The sequence below is a fragment of the Aulonocara stuartgranti genome (genome assembly GCF_965226115.1).
Source record: "Aulonocara stuartgranti genome assembly, chromosome: 12".
Taxonomy (NCBI): domain Eukaryota; kingdom Metazoa; phylum Chordata; class Actinopteri; order Cichliformes; family Cichlidae; genus Aulonocara; species Aulonocara stuartgranti.
In genome coordinates, this window is record NC_138948.1 from 13,858,509 (window position 1) to 13,872,378 (window position 13,870).

The 13,870-nt window shown below is 38.4% G+C and overlaps 2 protein-coding genes across 3 annotated transcripts in view; one reads left to right on the forward strand and one right to left on the reverse strand.

Moving 5' to 3' along the window:
- Nucleotides 1-13,870, reverse strand: part of smyd1b (SET and MYND domain containing 1b) — a 432,389-nt gene that overhangs the window by 236,184 nt on the left and 182,335 nt on the right. The gene's annotated exons all lie outside the window — the stretch shown is intronic.
- Nucleotides 1-13,870, forward strand: part of fbxl17 (F-box and leucine-rich repeat protein 17) — a 226,453-nt gene that overhangs the window by 145,232 nt on the left and 67,351 nt on the right. The window contains exon 9 of the mRNA XM_082553439.1: nucleotides 6,592-6,668. Within this exon, the coding sequence (XP_082409565.1) occupies nucleotides 6,592-6,668 (77 nt within the window). The remainder of the gene's footprint in view (nucleotides 1-6,591; nucleotides 6,669-13,870) is intronic.

The following is a 13,870-nucleotide window of genomic DNA, read 5'->3' on the forward strand; positions in this document are numbered from 1 at the left end:
AAGAATAATTTTGCAAGAGCGTTCTCCACACAAGTATATACCATGTCTTGCCTCGCTCTCCTCCTCTTTGCTGCTCCGCCCTTCAATTTCATTAAGTCTAAAGACAGCCGTGGAAGTCTGAAGTCTTGTCTGTCACCAGTGCTACCTCCTCCTCCTACTTTTTATGTTTTCAACCTCTCCCTAGACCTTCAGCTGCTTTTCTTTATACATTTGATGCTTAGTTTTTTCTCCTTTTTTTTTTTTTCCTTTTTCACACTCTTCTTTGGAAAATCTGCCATTTCTATTTCCCTGCTTCTTTTGTGAGTATAGACAGCCGTGTAATTGTGGGTTGTGTGAGGAACGGGATGAGACGAGGGCTTGTATTGGTCGACACTGTGCTAGTGTACCTACCTATAGCCATTCTCCCAGCCGTGTCTTTGTTCCTGCTCCATTGTGATCGGCTAGCTAAAGAGAAACACTACACATGTTGCTTGGCTGCAAGACTGTCTGCAGTCTTTGTGATAAATATGGACCTCTGTTTCTCTCAAGTATTGTTACTATTCTTCCTCTTGCTGCCTGTCTGCTCGGATACCTCTGGCTGTGCTGCATGAAAGAAGATTAGCTTCACCTCTGAGAGACATATGCATGAACTGCACAAGCGCAAACAACTCACTGTGTAATGACACACACACACACACACACACACACACACACACACACACACACACACACACACACACAAAGTTGTCCATCACTTGCTTTATCCCCACTTTTTTTTTTTTTTGCATCTTCTTGCTGTAGGCCCTGTGTGTATGGATATTGCCTAATAAGGTGGTTAGACTGGGTGTGTTAGAAAGTCGCCCACAGAATTCTTCACAGACAAATTACCCTATTTTAAACAAATAGAAACCAGTGGAGTGTTGAATTAAAAATGCTGCATACTTACAAAAACATGCTTTAAATTCCTAGTGAAGGATGTGACACTAATAACAGTTGTGTAACTAAAGAAACTCTATAATTTTCAGTTTGGATTAATTTTCAGTAACTTGATGGAAACTAAGCTAACAACAGAAATACAAAATAACAAAAATTAGCGTGTGGCATAGAGACATAAATAAGCATTGTGGTTATCTAATTTGAGTATGACCATGGCAACATGCTCATAGGAGAGATTAAGTTTGATCAAACAGTGAGCCAGTATTAAGGGCTGTCCTTAGGCACAGTGCTGGTTGGCTGGCGATTTTCTAGGTGCTCATCCTTTGGAGTTTTCTGTTTTTAACAATAGTCAGGGCTGCAGTATGACCATATACCAGGTTATGTACTTTACTATTTTTTCAGCTTTGATGTCTTAATAAACCATTTGAATTAAACTAAAGAAAAACCTACCTCAGTGATTTGGCTTTGACTTCAAAGTCCATTTTCCTAAAATTTAGTACACTATTGATAAGATTTATTACCTCTTAAAATTCAGTTCTATTATTTTGCTTTAGTTATGAAAGTGCTTCTCTGGGATTAAAAAAACAACAAAAACAAAACACTTCATAACACATCATAATAATTACATTTAGTCCCTGTAAATAACACCTTTAATGGGATGGATTAGAATCTTTTTATTAACTTCTTTTTTTTTAGAAGTCAATACTGCTCACCCATCACACAGTAGCCTTTAAAATCTAATTTTGTCTTAATTTTTTTCAGTGAGCTACGTACTGAATGCAGCTTTGCAGTGGTAGTGAGCAAGTTGGGGAAATATGGTTGAGCAAATTTAATTCCAAGATAAAAATTGCAGATACACACATATATATATATATATATATATATATATATATATATATATATATATATATATATATATATAGTATTTTCCTCGTAATCTGTACTCCATAGTCTGTCAAACTTTTGGGTCTTATTTACATCTGAGGATCCTAGAAAGAAAATTTTGTTAATCAGAAGATAAGTAAGTTAAACTCTTTTTTTCTCTCTGGAAAAATACCAAAGGAAGCGTGAATAAGTATGAGCAAAATATATATTTTACCTGATGGTATAAAACAAATATAGCTCCATCTAGAGCTTTAAGTTTTCAGAGAAATAATTAAATTGTTTATTTACCGTTGAGAGTTCTACATATTGGCTCAGTAATGGGATAATAACATCTTTCTTTCTTTCAGGTAGCAGATGTGTTGTATTCATTAAAAACAACTTTTAAATTTTTTTATGATTTTAGAGTTGAAGAAAGGCTGCATTCTTTGGCAGGCGGCATTAGCTGTCTTGGAAACACAGTTATATCTAAAATGTTTTAGAGTTGGAGTAATCCATACCACTGCTCCTTCAGGTCCAGTGGTATGGATTTAGTAATTCAGTTTAGATAGAAATTTTGCATCTGACTTTGCTTTTACGAATGATAAACTTTAACAATTCCCCGGTTCTCCAAGCACTGAACCACAGTTAGATCCTGTTGAGGTTTAACTGTAAAAACAAGATTAAGAAAGGAGGGACACTTTAATTGTTTACCTCTAGCTGTTTGTGCTGGCATTACAGAGACCGTAAACTACAAGATGACCCCTGATGAGACTCACCTCTTTTGGTCTCATCAGGGGTCATCTTGATGACCCCTGATGAGACCCCATGTGTACACTACTCGTGTACACATGTGTACTCGTGTACACATGTGGTACCTAGTTATCATAGAAACCATTTTATTGTCATTTTATTGGAACAGATAGCCTGGAGCTGTGTATTAGCTAGCTGCATAACTGTACGATATACAAGATGCTTGAACGTCATCCTCCTCATCCTCCTTTTCTTCTGGTGCTTTCCTTTCTTTTATTTATTTATTTATTTATTTATTTCATTTTTAAAATTTTCATCAGTTCATGGTACACAAGTACAGCGGTTAGCACTATGGCCCTTGGAGTGTGACTGTAAGTGTATAAAAATGCTTAGGCGAAGAAAAAAAAGCGCATCATCGAATGTGTGAATGAGACTCGTAGCAAAAAAGCATTTAAGTGCTCAAATAGAGTAGAAAAGTACTATAAAAGTACTATAAAAGTACCATTCCATTTACAATTTACTCAAGTCTTTCTGTATGGAGTTTGCAAGTTCTCTTGAGTCCGGCCTGCATTTCCTCCTAGAATCCAAACACATGCTTTCATTTGATTGGCCGTAGGTGTGCATGAGGGCATGAGCTGTTTGTGATGGACTAGCATCATGTCCAGAATCTAACCTGCCTCTCACGCAGCATCAGATGGGTTAGGCTTAAGCCCTCTGCAGCTCTTGTTGAATAAGTGGTGAATCATTGTCTGTCTGCTTCTTCTTCACTTATCATTGCCTCAGTAATATAGTACAAAGTAAAAGAAGTTATCTTCTAGCTTATCATTTCTACTCCTTGATTTTCTTCTTCAGTGATATTTCTCTTCTTGCCTCTTACACTGTTTTATCATCACCGCATCACCAGATTTTTCTGTCACTTCATCAGTCCACCTCTGTTTCAAACTGCTTTTCTTAATCCTTCATCTGACATCAGCTGTGTCATTCTGTCAACAACTAACCTCTACATCTATTGTCTGCTTTCCTCATCATATCCACCACCTTTCTGTCTTTCTAATGTTTTTCTTTCTAAAACGTCTTTAATCATTATCATTTTCCTTTTCCTCTTCTTCACCCCACCTTCGTCCCCATTTACCAGTAGTTTCTCAACAACATTGCAATGATCTTGTCTTCCTCCGCTTCATGTTTGCATTCATATGTTTTATCAAAATGATTATGCAAGAAGGCCTTATCATATAGCATCCTTCCTTCCAGCATTATCAGGCAGTGTTTTTTTTCTCCCTAGATTAAGCTCTTATATAAATGAAAAAGAATAAAACCAATGGTCTGAGAATCACCTGTCAAATCTGACAAAAGCCAACCTTGGTGACTTTGCTGCTAAACAATGTGTAAAAAGATTTCCTTGTGAATTTCCTTCTAATTTGCATGCATTTCATCACTATGAATTCGTTTAGAGTGCTGACACGATCACTCTCTCAAATGCCATGCTCATTAAGTCTAGGGTTATATAGTAAGCCAAAAACAAGAACAAGTGCACTTACAAACTCTCAAGGAAATTCAGATAAGACCAGCTTTCCCTAAAAACTTTTACTCTATCTTGAAGCAAATAAGAACACAGCTAAATACAAATATTTATCATGTCGTCCCAGTTCTGAGAGCTTCACTCCCGTAACACTTGATATGAGTAATCCATTTTCAGTCCTCCGTACCAACAAAGTGGTCTTTTCTGTGCCAACACCTCAGCTTTTCACTTTCATGTTTCTGCATAAACAACTAAAAGTAAGATGGGCAATGCTGGAGAAAGGCTTTGAAGCCACCAGCAGTGTCCTGTCACACTCTGCAGATCAGAGAACTTAGGCTTGACCCCCTGGGGCCTTTAAAAGAAAGCAATCTGTTTTTTTTTTTAAAAACCCACCTGCATCTTTACTATAATAATGTATAGGCCTGCCACTCCCTTAAAACTGTTATGAACCTCACTTGTGTGCTTGCATCACGGCAACTGACTCATGCTGATTGGCTCCTGTGCTCTGTCAAAACATGAACACTATATCCATTGAGGGGTTTTAGCTATGGGGGTCTGTACGCTGTTCAAAAGGATCAGATTGCTAATGCTAGCTGACCTTCGTGGTGTTTGTGTGGTGTTTATGCATCTTGAAGCCCATCCAGGTTGCATGAACCATGTCTTGGTTATCACTTCGTGCACCTCTGCTTCGTTTTGCTTGGTTTTCTTTTCGATCCCACCTCCTGTCATTTCACCTCACTCAGGCCTTGTTAATGGCCTCTTAGTCTTTCTTCTCTTTCTCCCCCACTTGCTTAGATCTGTCAGTCTCCCATGATGTAGCCCTTCGACTACTGTACAGAAATTTCTACTTATGTCTCCTGCTGTAGTTACTCTCCCTGCTCCCTCCCGCGTTCATTGATGTCTGATCTAATTGCTTTTGCTCTAACCCTGGGGACCTGGGCACAGTGTAACAAGCTCCCAGAGGATGCACTTCGCCTCGGCCTTTGTCGCAGTCCCTCAATTGCTGCTTTCTTTTTTATCCGTTTCCTCACCAGCTCTTCCCAGTACATTAATTTATTAGCAGGTCTAATACTGTAGCCCCCGAACAAACAGCATGATATTGTGACCCTGCGGTAACTGATTCTAATCTAAGGCTGGCCACAGCACAATCTTGAGTCAGGAATTGCCAATTTCAACAGGTCTTGTCTGTGTTTTCTTTTATCCCCATCACACAGTAGGTCGCAGACAGAGATACAGAAGAGTAGCTATACAAAGCAAGAAAGGTGGGATGAAGTAAGAAGCAGAGAGGAAAAGAGGAAAATAAACAGGCAGAGATGCGAAGTGACAGTGAAAAAGTGGGTGAAAGACAACCTGATAACATGGAGAGACTCACAGGACCGCTGCAACAAAAATTTAATAGAAAAGGCAAAATATAAAGATGGAGTCCAGTGAACTAAAGCAGATGGGTCAGTACACATTTTAACAGCTTTGGCTCCACTCAGAAATAAGAATTTCAAAAATATAACACACATTTTAACTTCTCTCTCTAGCACCTGTTTACTCCTTGATTAGTTTGGTGTTATATATATCACACATCAAATGAAATCCATGAACCGGGCAACCTTAAATTCTTCGTGGAGAAAAAAACAAAAGAAATCTATCTTATGCAAGCCGTTATTGTATTTTAAGTCCTTTTTGCTAGATATTAAAGAGGTGCCATGAACAGCACAAAAGGAAAGAAATCTCAGATTCTCACTCATGCTCCTGGACTTTCATGGAGTGCATTTTGGAGTAACCTCCAGTCGCCAGTTCAGATTTGTGTAAAGCAGTTTCTTACAGAATACTAGTACTTCTGTATTTGAGATTTGAAACTCACCTGCAACAGTCAGCTGAACATCACGATTTCTCTCCCACCTCTGTTTTCACACACGAGAGCTGTACAGTATGCATGTGTATGTGCTTCTAGTCTGTTTTGTCTCATAAATTTTCATGAAAGAACACCAGCGTCAAGATCAAAACATTTTCTCCTGAAGGTTAATGGGTCAAATGCGTTGATCAAAATCTACTTGTTGCACGCACTACTCTCATTAGAGACATTTAAAGAGAATCATTTGATACAGATACTCTGATCTTCCCCGTGGCACTCTCTAGTGTATGCTGTCTATCTATCACACACACACACTCACACACACTGTGTTGGTCCTTCGGGATCAGACAGTGGACTGAATGCAGATATGCCTCTTTGAAGTGAGCAGGCCTACAACTAATGTGTGTATGAGAGGCACACACATGCACATATTCACACACACACACTCTGGCTGTGTTGATGCATACTTCTTTAATCAGATCAGGTATTTAATTATTAATATGTGTGTTAAAAGATGACCCTGCAGCACTGCTGTTTAACCTTTACTGTGGAATAATCCGACGTGCCTGTGTGCGTGTGCATAATCGAGGATTGCATTGCAGTGTTGCCCTCAAGGAATATTGAAACACAATATACACGACGCAGATGCTTCTGGTGATGTTTTAAACATTTATTGTTTTTCTGTGTCTCTTTGTAGGTGTGTGGAAATCATTGCCAAGGAGGGGAGAAGTTTGAAGGAGCTCTATCTCGTGTCTTGTAAAATTACAGACCACGGTAGGATACTTTCAATCACTGTCCCTTTGTTGCAGTCAACCGCCAACATTATCATCATTTCCATTATTGCCCACATTCACCACTGTGATTCAGGACTCATTTGATTTTACAGCTTTCCTCTTATGAGACTTGTAAACAGTGAAAATATTATTGAAAAGTTTCAAGCAGAAGAAAGCAGTGTTAGCTGGAGCTCTTCTGCACATTTACCAACACTAGAGCTTTACCAGAGATTTACCTTTAAGTAAACTCTTTAAATAAACCGAGAAGCATTACTCGGCAGGCCACTCAATGTCAAACCATGCGGTGGTTACTTGATGGCTGACTTTTGTGAATTCTTATATGAGAGGTTAAATATTGTGCTTTCTGGAGAAATAGTCTTTCAGAGCACATTATATGAGGTATGAAAAGGCTACTCGGGATTTTTATACATTTACTTGTGTTGGTGGATTAGAGTTGTTTGTATTGTCTGATGGGGGACATACATGGTGTTTTCATCCTCAGCATACACTCAGGTGTTATATATCTCTTTTATATCCCTGTAGCATCATCTCCTCTTTTTATTTTGTTTACACTACCTTGCCTCTCTGCTTGATTCCATTCTGCCATATGTTTTGCGGAATATTTGAGTCTTTTCATCAGCTACAGTACAATACACAGTTGGAGTTCGTCGGTACTGAAGCATCAGGAGTGCAATCCTGGTTCTTCGTGTGGCACTGTTTAGTTGTGTTTGTGCATGTGTGCACCCTTCAAATTGCACAAATGACACTCCCAGCAGCGCAGCCGACTATTTTCTTTGGGTGCCTGCTTTCTCCAATCTACTGTTACTCGAGTCTGAAGGGTTTTTACCACTTATGCTATTTCCTGTTATCTTTGCAGCTCAAAATACCCACAATCTGTATCGTAACAAAAGCCAGCCCCCCCCCCCCCCCCCCCCCCCTCCCCCCAAAAAAATAAATAAATATTTGGTGTGATGCATGATAGCCTGAGTTTGATCGTCAAAAAAAATTTAATTTGACTTTAAGCTGTAATAATTCCCAACCGCAATGGTTTGTCTGTTTTCTTTTGCTTTTATATTATGTTAATTTGTTATTGTTTGAATAATTCATCTATTCAAATTTCCTGTTCGGAATTTCATAAAGGGACTAATGAGATAATAAACTAATGGATGTTCTGCTTGTTTGTCACATGGGGTTCTCTTAGTTTTGATACTTAAATGTATTAAACTTAAGATAACAAGCCGTCTGTTCTTTTTTTTTTTTTTTTTTTTGATAGTTAGGCTTTTCACCTGTTGACTTTTAAGTGTTGTTTCTTCAGTTTTCTTTTGTTTTGCAACTCACTGTAGTTTGACTAGCTATTAGAAATTACACAAAAAACTAAGCTGTTGCTTGTTAGTACCATGGTGATTTTTCTATAGTCTATCGAACTTTGGCATTTGATTTTCTTGATGTAAATGCAACGTCTGTGAATTGTTTTTAGCTGGTAATTGTTGTTAAAATGTCTATAAAATGAAACTTTAATATACCCGAGTGTCAAACTGGAACTATAGCGCATGAAGTTTATCAACACAGTCGAGAGAAACTCATCGGGCTTTGAGATGATTTTCATACATAACAGCACTAATGTTGGATCATGTGGCCCCAAAACACTTGTTTCATTATAAATGGAGAACATGTAAAACAGTGACAAGTGTGGCACCCTGGGCTGACTCCTTGTTTGATTGGTTTTCTTCCATAAAATTTGGAACGTCAACAACAATAAATAATTTCAGGCTTATTGTGTGCAGAAGAACGAGTAGCCCGAACACGCACAGGACAACATCTTGGAATGTGCGATCCACTTGTCTTAATGGATCCAGGATGCTTGGATCCATTGGCAAGCCATTTAATTTTGTTATAAATTGGATTTTAGGCTTTTCCTGTTTGATTTTGCACTTGGAGAAACACCACAGTCAACAATTTATTACTCCGACTCTTGGCTTTTTTCCTGACCGAACTACTTCTATTACATTTGGAAGGCTGCACACTGCCCCACACCACACCACTACAGTTTTCTCTGTTCTCTGCAAAGTAGGGACAAATGATATAGAAAATACTTAATGTTGCCGTCACTAAGCGTTAACCTTCCATAACATAATCGTGATTATTTGTGTTGTAGATTGTAGACTCGAATGGTTAATCTCTAACATGAGCTACCATTTGCTAACGATTTCTGTGAATTACACTAACAACAGTCACCTTGACCTTTCTGAACTAGAACCTGAACTGCATTTGCGAGTGAGTGAAACATTATGTAGGCGTGTGTCTACTGGTGTCTGATTAATGACTCCAAAATCACAATAGTACATTAAACCAGGAATGTTCACAGGCGCCCGGTATATATCCCCTTCTCTCTGCTTGTGTCTCTAATCCTTTTGACCAAGATGAATTAGCGATATCTGATCTTCTTCCTTCACTAATGATCCCTCTGGCCCTCTTTGGCTGCTGATAGGGTCTGTGTGTTTTTATGTTTGTGTGTACATTTATCTCTTTCCAGGATAGAGATGCCTGTTCTTAGAGCTCTGTACTCTAACACAATGATTGGTGGATTTCCTGCTTCAGCCTCTGAAAAATTAAATCACAGAAATGAGATTTTACATCTGCCAAGCTGGCCCCTGTTTTTTTCCGCCCATCTCCACGCTAATTATTTTTATTAATGGCTTCTGTGAGTGCATTTGAGATGTCCACAAGCCTCTTACGTTTGAGTGTTCTGTTTTTTCCTCCCAGCTTTTGCTTCCTGTGTGATTTTATAGGAGCTTTGAAAACAGATATAAAAGGAGACAAAAAGACAGGTTTAGATGACAGAAATGAAAAGCTGGCAATATGTAATTTTACTCCCAGTGCAGATGGTTTCAGAGATTATCTTGTGAGGAAGAGGAAGTAAATGGAAAAAGTGAGGATAGAGCATTTTGGGGTAATGATCTTACTGAAAGCCCAGTTAGTGCCATGGAAAGAAAAAATAACTTCCAAATCTTGTGTGGCATTCATCAAAGAACATCGTACTAATTAGCCTAAATAACATTTTGGTTGCAATCAAAGCAGTATAGAGGTTTGTTAAACACCTGGATTGTCTGATTAACATATTTCATATGGTTTGTGATTTTCAGCAACTAACACCTACAACTTATGATTGATGATAAATAATGGGCACTGAAAGATTTTATTAAACATCCTAAAGCGTTCTTTTCAGATTTCCTGTGTCTTGCATTACAAGTGGTTTTCTCTTTGGGATACTTAGTCTTCATACACATGGTCTTTTCAATCTTTTCAGACATTTTTGCTGTTCTCATGTTACTTTTAAAGGGATTAACGGCGAACAGAAAGCTATAATCCTAAACCAATATGAAGAATTTAACAATATGATCCAGGCTAAAAGCTACACATTTGTTGCAGCCAAAGGAAAAAAGGAAAGCTGGCAAAGAAAAAAGTTTACAAGATATCTTTCATTAAATTAATGTGTTTATATTCTTATTCCTATTCTTATTGTTATTTCAATATTAGCCTCATTCTTTCAGCTGCAACGCTGCCAGTGTTAAAATAATCTTGGGAGCAAGTAAAGACCAAATGAAAAACATATTTCAAACATGTAGGCATGGTTTGTTTGTTGAAATGTTTTATAAAGCTTGCAAGGCTTTTTACAGTTCTGGGATTTACAGTTCACTATGTAAAGGCTATTGAGAGTTCTTGCTGCCAATAGAAAAGAGAAAATGTGTGACTCATTGATGTTCATCAATGGAAGTGAAAGGCTTTAGACAGTGTCTGAAAAACCAGAGACCCTGTCGCTAACCCCCAAGATTCTTGTTGTGCTTTTATGTGTGTTGATCTTGGGTAAAACTTATTTACTTTTAATAGTACGGGTGAATCAAGAAGTTGACGTTAAATTAATTATTTTAAATTCATTTGCGTATGTTAGTTACCTTGATCCTTGGTACTCATTTGCTGTATTCTCTTGTTCTTGGAGTCGAGTAATCATAATGGGATACATTTAGTGTAACCAAGACTCAAGGCTGTGCTCCTTCTAAGCAATTCAGAGTCTTGACCCTCTGTTTAAGAAGGCTTTATCTATAAAGTGCCAATTTCCCATGTTATAGATTTTGTAGAAAAGAAGGGTCAATTAAAGCCACTAGAGATAATGTAAAGGAAGTATTAATAAAAGAGATTATATTAAAAAGCATTTTCTTCTAGCAACTGGAAAGATACAATGTGGTGATTCACTATAGAGCAATGCAGGTGGCTCACAGACAACACATGCCACTTTATTTTTGAACTATTCGCACACATTTTTGTGATTTATATCGTTATCGGGACGATAGATGTCTTAATATCAGGATATGAGATTTTGGTGATATCGCACAGCCCTAATGGACACAATTTCTGTAATTTTGTCTCCGCGCAACAATGATTTGTATTTTAGATTAAATAATCAATGTGATTTAAGTGGAGGCTTTCAGCTTTAAATAATCTTTAATTGGTTTTCAAAAGTATCCCATTCATATTTATACATGATGCTGCATTTTCAAAGGGCAGACACAAGTGGACAATTAACTAACCTGTAATTTCATTAATAGGTTAGTCGTGTCCTGTCAGTATTGAATGGCCAAATAAAAAGATTAAAGACCTAGATTTAATTCCAGCTTTTGAATTTGCATTTGGTATCTCTACACTGGAACTCTCAATGCGAGGTCCAAGGAGACTTTGAAGCAAGTGACCATTTAGACTGAGAGGTCAAAATTATTATTGGAGAGGTAGTTACAACGGGAATGTAAAAAGAAGGAAAGGACTCGCCAGCTCTGCAACACCAACGAGTGTGAAAGACGGTCAGTGATCACAGAATTCTTTCCTTGGTTTTTTTTTTTTTTTTTAAAAACCCAACATCTGGCAAAATCAAGAAAACTCTGGAGGAGAAAGAGATGTCGTCATAAATGTAAATAGAGAATGTTTACAGCAAGGTGCAAACACCTGGTTAAGCTCTGGAACATGAAGGCAAGATTAGACTTGAATGAATTCTGAAGTGTACAGTTCTTGGATCCAGCCAAATTTTGCAAAACCGATCAGATAACATTTTATAGTGAAAATTGGTAATGACCCACATCATACTGCAAAAGCAACCCAGGAGTTTCTCATGGCAAAGAAACGGGATATTCTTCAATGGCCAAGTCAGTCACCTGATCTCAGCCCAGTGGAGCATGCTTTTCAGTTCCTGAAGACAAAACTGAAGCCAAAAAGACCCACAAACTGAAGGCAGCTTCTGTAAAGGCCTGGCATCTCCAGGGAGGAAACCCAACATTTGGTGATGCCTATTTGTTGTAAATTAAGACAGTCATTGAAAAAGAATCCTTACACTTGAAATTCCCTTAGTTTATCCAATTATTTTAGAGCCTCTGAAAATGTGGACTATATATTAAAATTTGCTGTAATTCCTAAACAGTAAATGTAATACTTTTGTAAACATCTTGAATTCTGCGCTTCAGTCACATCTTGAGTGTTTGATTTTCGTGTACAGATGGAGAGTTGTCATCGTCTTAATACTTATGGACCTAATTATATATTACAACACCTTTTAAACAAAAAAACCCAAAGTCCATCTCAGTTCTTTATTCCCATAGGCACACGAATGGCGAAGTCTTGGTTTATCCATTTCCCTTGCTGAATTAAAAGTACCACTATGTCATGGGTTTGAAAGCTGATCCTGATGAGAAAACCCCCTTAGCCACTCTCCCAGTGCTAATCAGATCTCTACACCACCACTTTCTTCCTCATCTGACTGACTCATACACTGGCAGTGGCCCATACTGTATCTTCAACACACCTGGATCGACAGCGATACCGCCTCGTCTGCTCTCTCTCCTGTGCTCATCGCCTTTGTGCTCCTTTTGTTCTTACGCTCTGTGTGTTTTGCATTCGCATGCATTCAATGGTGTCTACGCTGTTAGTGCATGTACATCTGTCTGTGCTTATCTTGTCCCTTGTAGCCCACCTGCATTATCCAAAGACAGAAACAGAGACCTTGGCACCTCCTTTCCTTACATATGGTAATTCTCCTGCTTCACCCGCGCACCTCTCCATGATCCTTTACTTTGTCAGTCGTGGCCTCCTGTGTACATCTGTATGAATACGAGATCGAGCGAGACACCTGTGGGAGACGGTACAAGTGAGAGGAAAGAAAAGGAGAAGCTTTGGTCTGCTTTTAGAGGACTTCCAGCAGAGCTAGTATAACATTGGGAAGGGGGAGGAATGATTTCAGACTTTCAGAGATGGAAGTCAAATCCTCTTCATTTTTGTGTACACAGTACAGCGTTTGGTGATTCATATATTGAATAATCTAAATATTTCTCAGAAAAATAGTGATTATAGAACAAACTTTTTTTTCTTGCACTGCTGATAGAAAGTGGAAGCTAAAGTGAAGCTTTACGGAAACGTGATTAAATACTCAGCGTTTAAATCGGTTTACTTTCAGCTCAGGTCAATTTGAGGCAAATCGTGCATGTAGAGTAGCCGTCTGACGTCTTCTCTAAAGCAGTGGCCGCTTAGAAATCAAGGATATCGTTATAAATGTTTTGGAAATACTTCATGTGGAAGTGTCTTCTGTCCCTAATAAAAAATCTTGACAGTGACAGCCCATCATCCAGACTTTTGTGATTGTGTTGTGAGGGATTGAGCTACTCAGTTGTGAATTCCATTGTTATGTCCATCTGTATTTACCCATCTGTCAGCTTGTGAGATTATTGTTGTCATTCAGTTTTTAGCGTCTTATTCTCTTATTTGATCACCCCCTTCGTAGCTCTCACATAGTCAACATGCATCCACATTTTTCTCCCCTTTTCTATTTTTTTTTTTGGGTTGCCTTCAATCCTGTTCCAAGACCAAACCCCTTCCTCCTCTTTTCCCCTCTTATTGCTATTTCCATTCATCTTTCAGCGCTCGCTTTCATCTGAGGTGCTTTACTCTAAACGCGCTGAACGGTGATAGATGGGGCTTGCGTGCGCCTCCCCTTGAGCGGAGGAGTGAAGTATTGCTGTGTGTGCTTCGTTACTGCTGCGTGTGTATATCTTTGCAACTCTGTGCTTGTTTACATGCTTTTGTGTGAGCGTTTGCATACTTTTAACAGGTTTTCAGTGCCTTTGGGCAAATTTTGATACCCACTCACTCCCTAGAGTATTGTAGTGC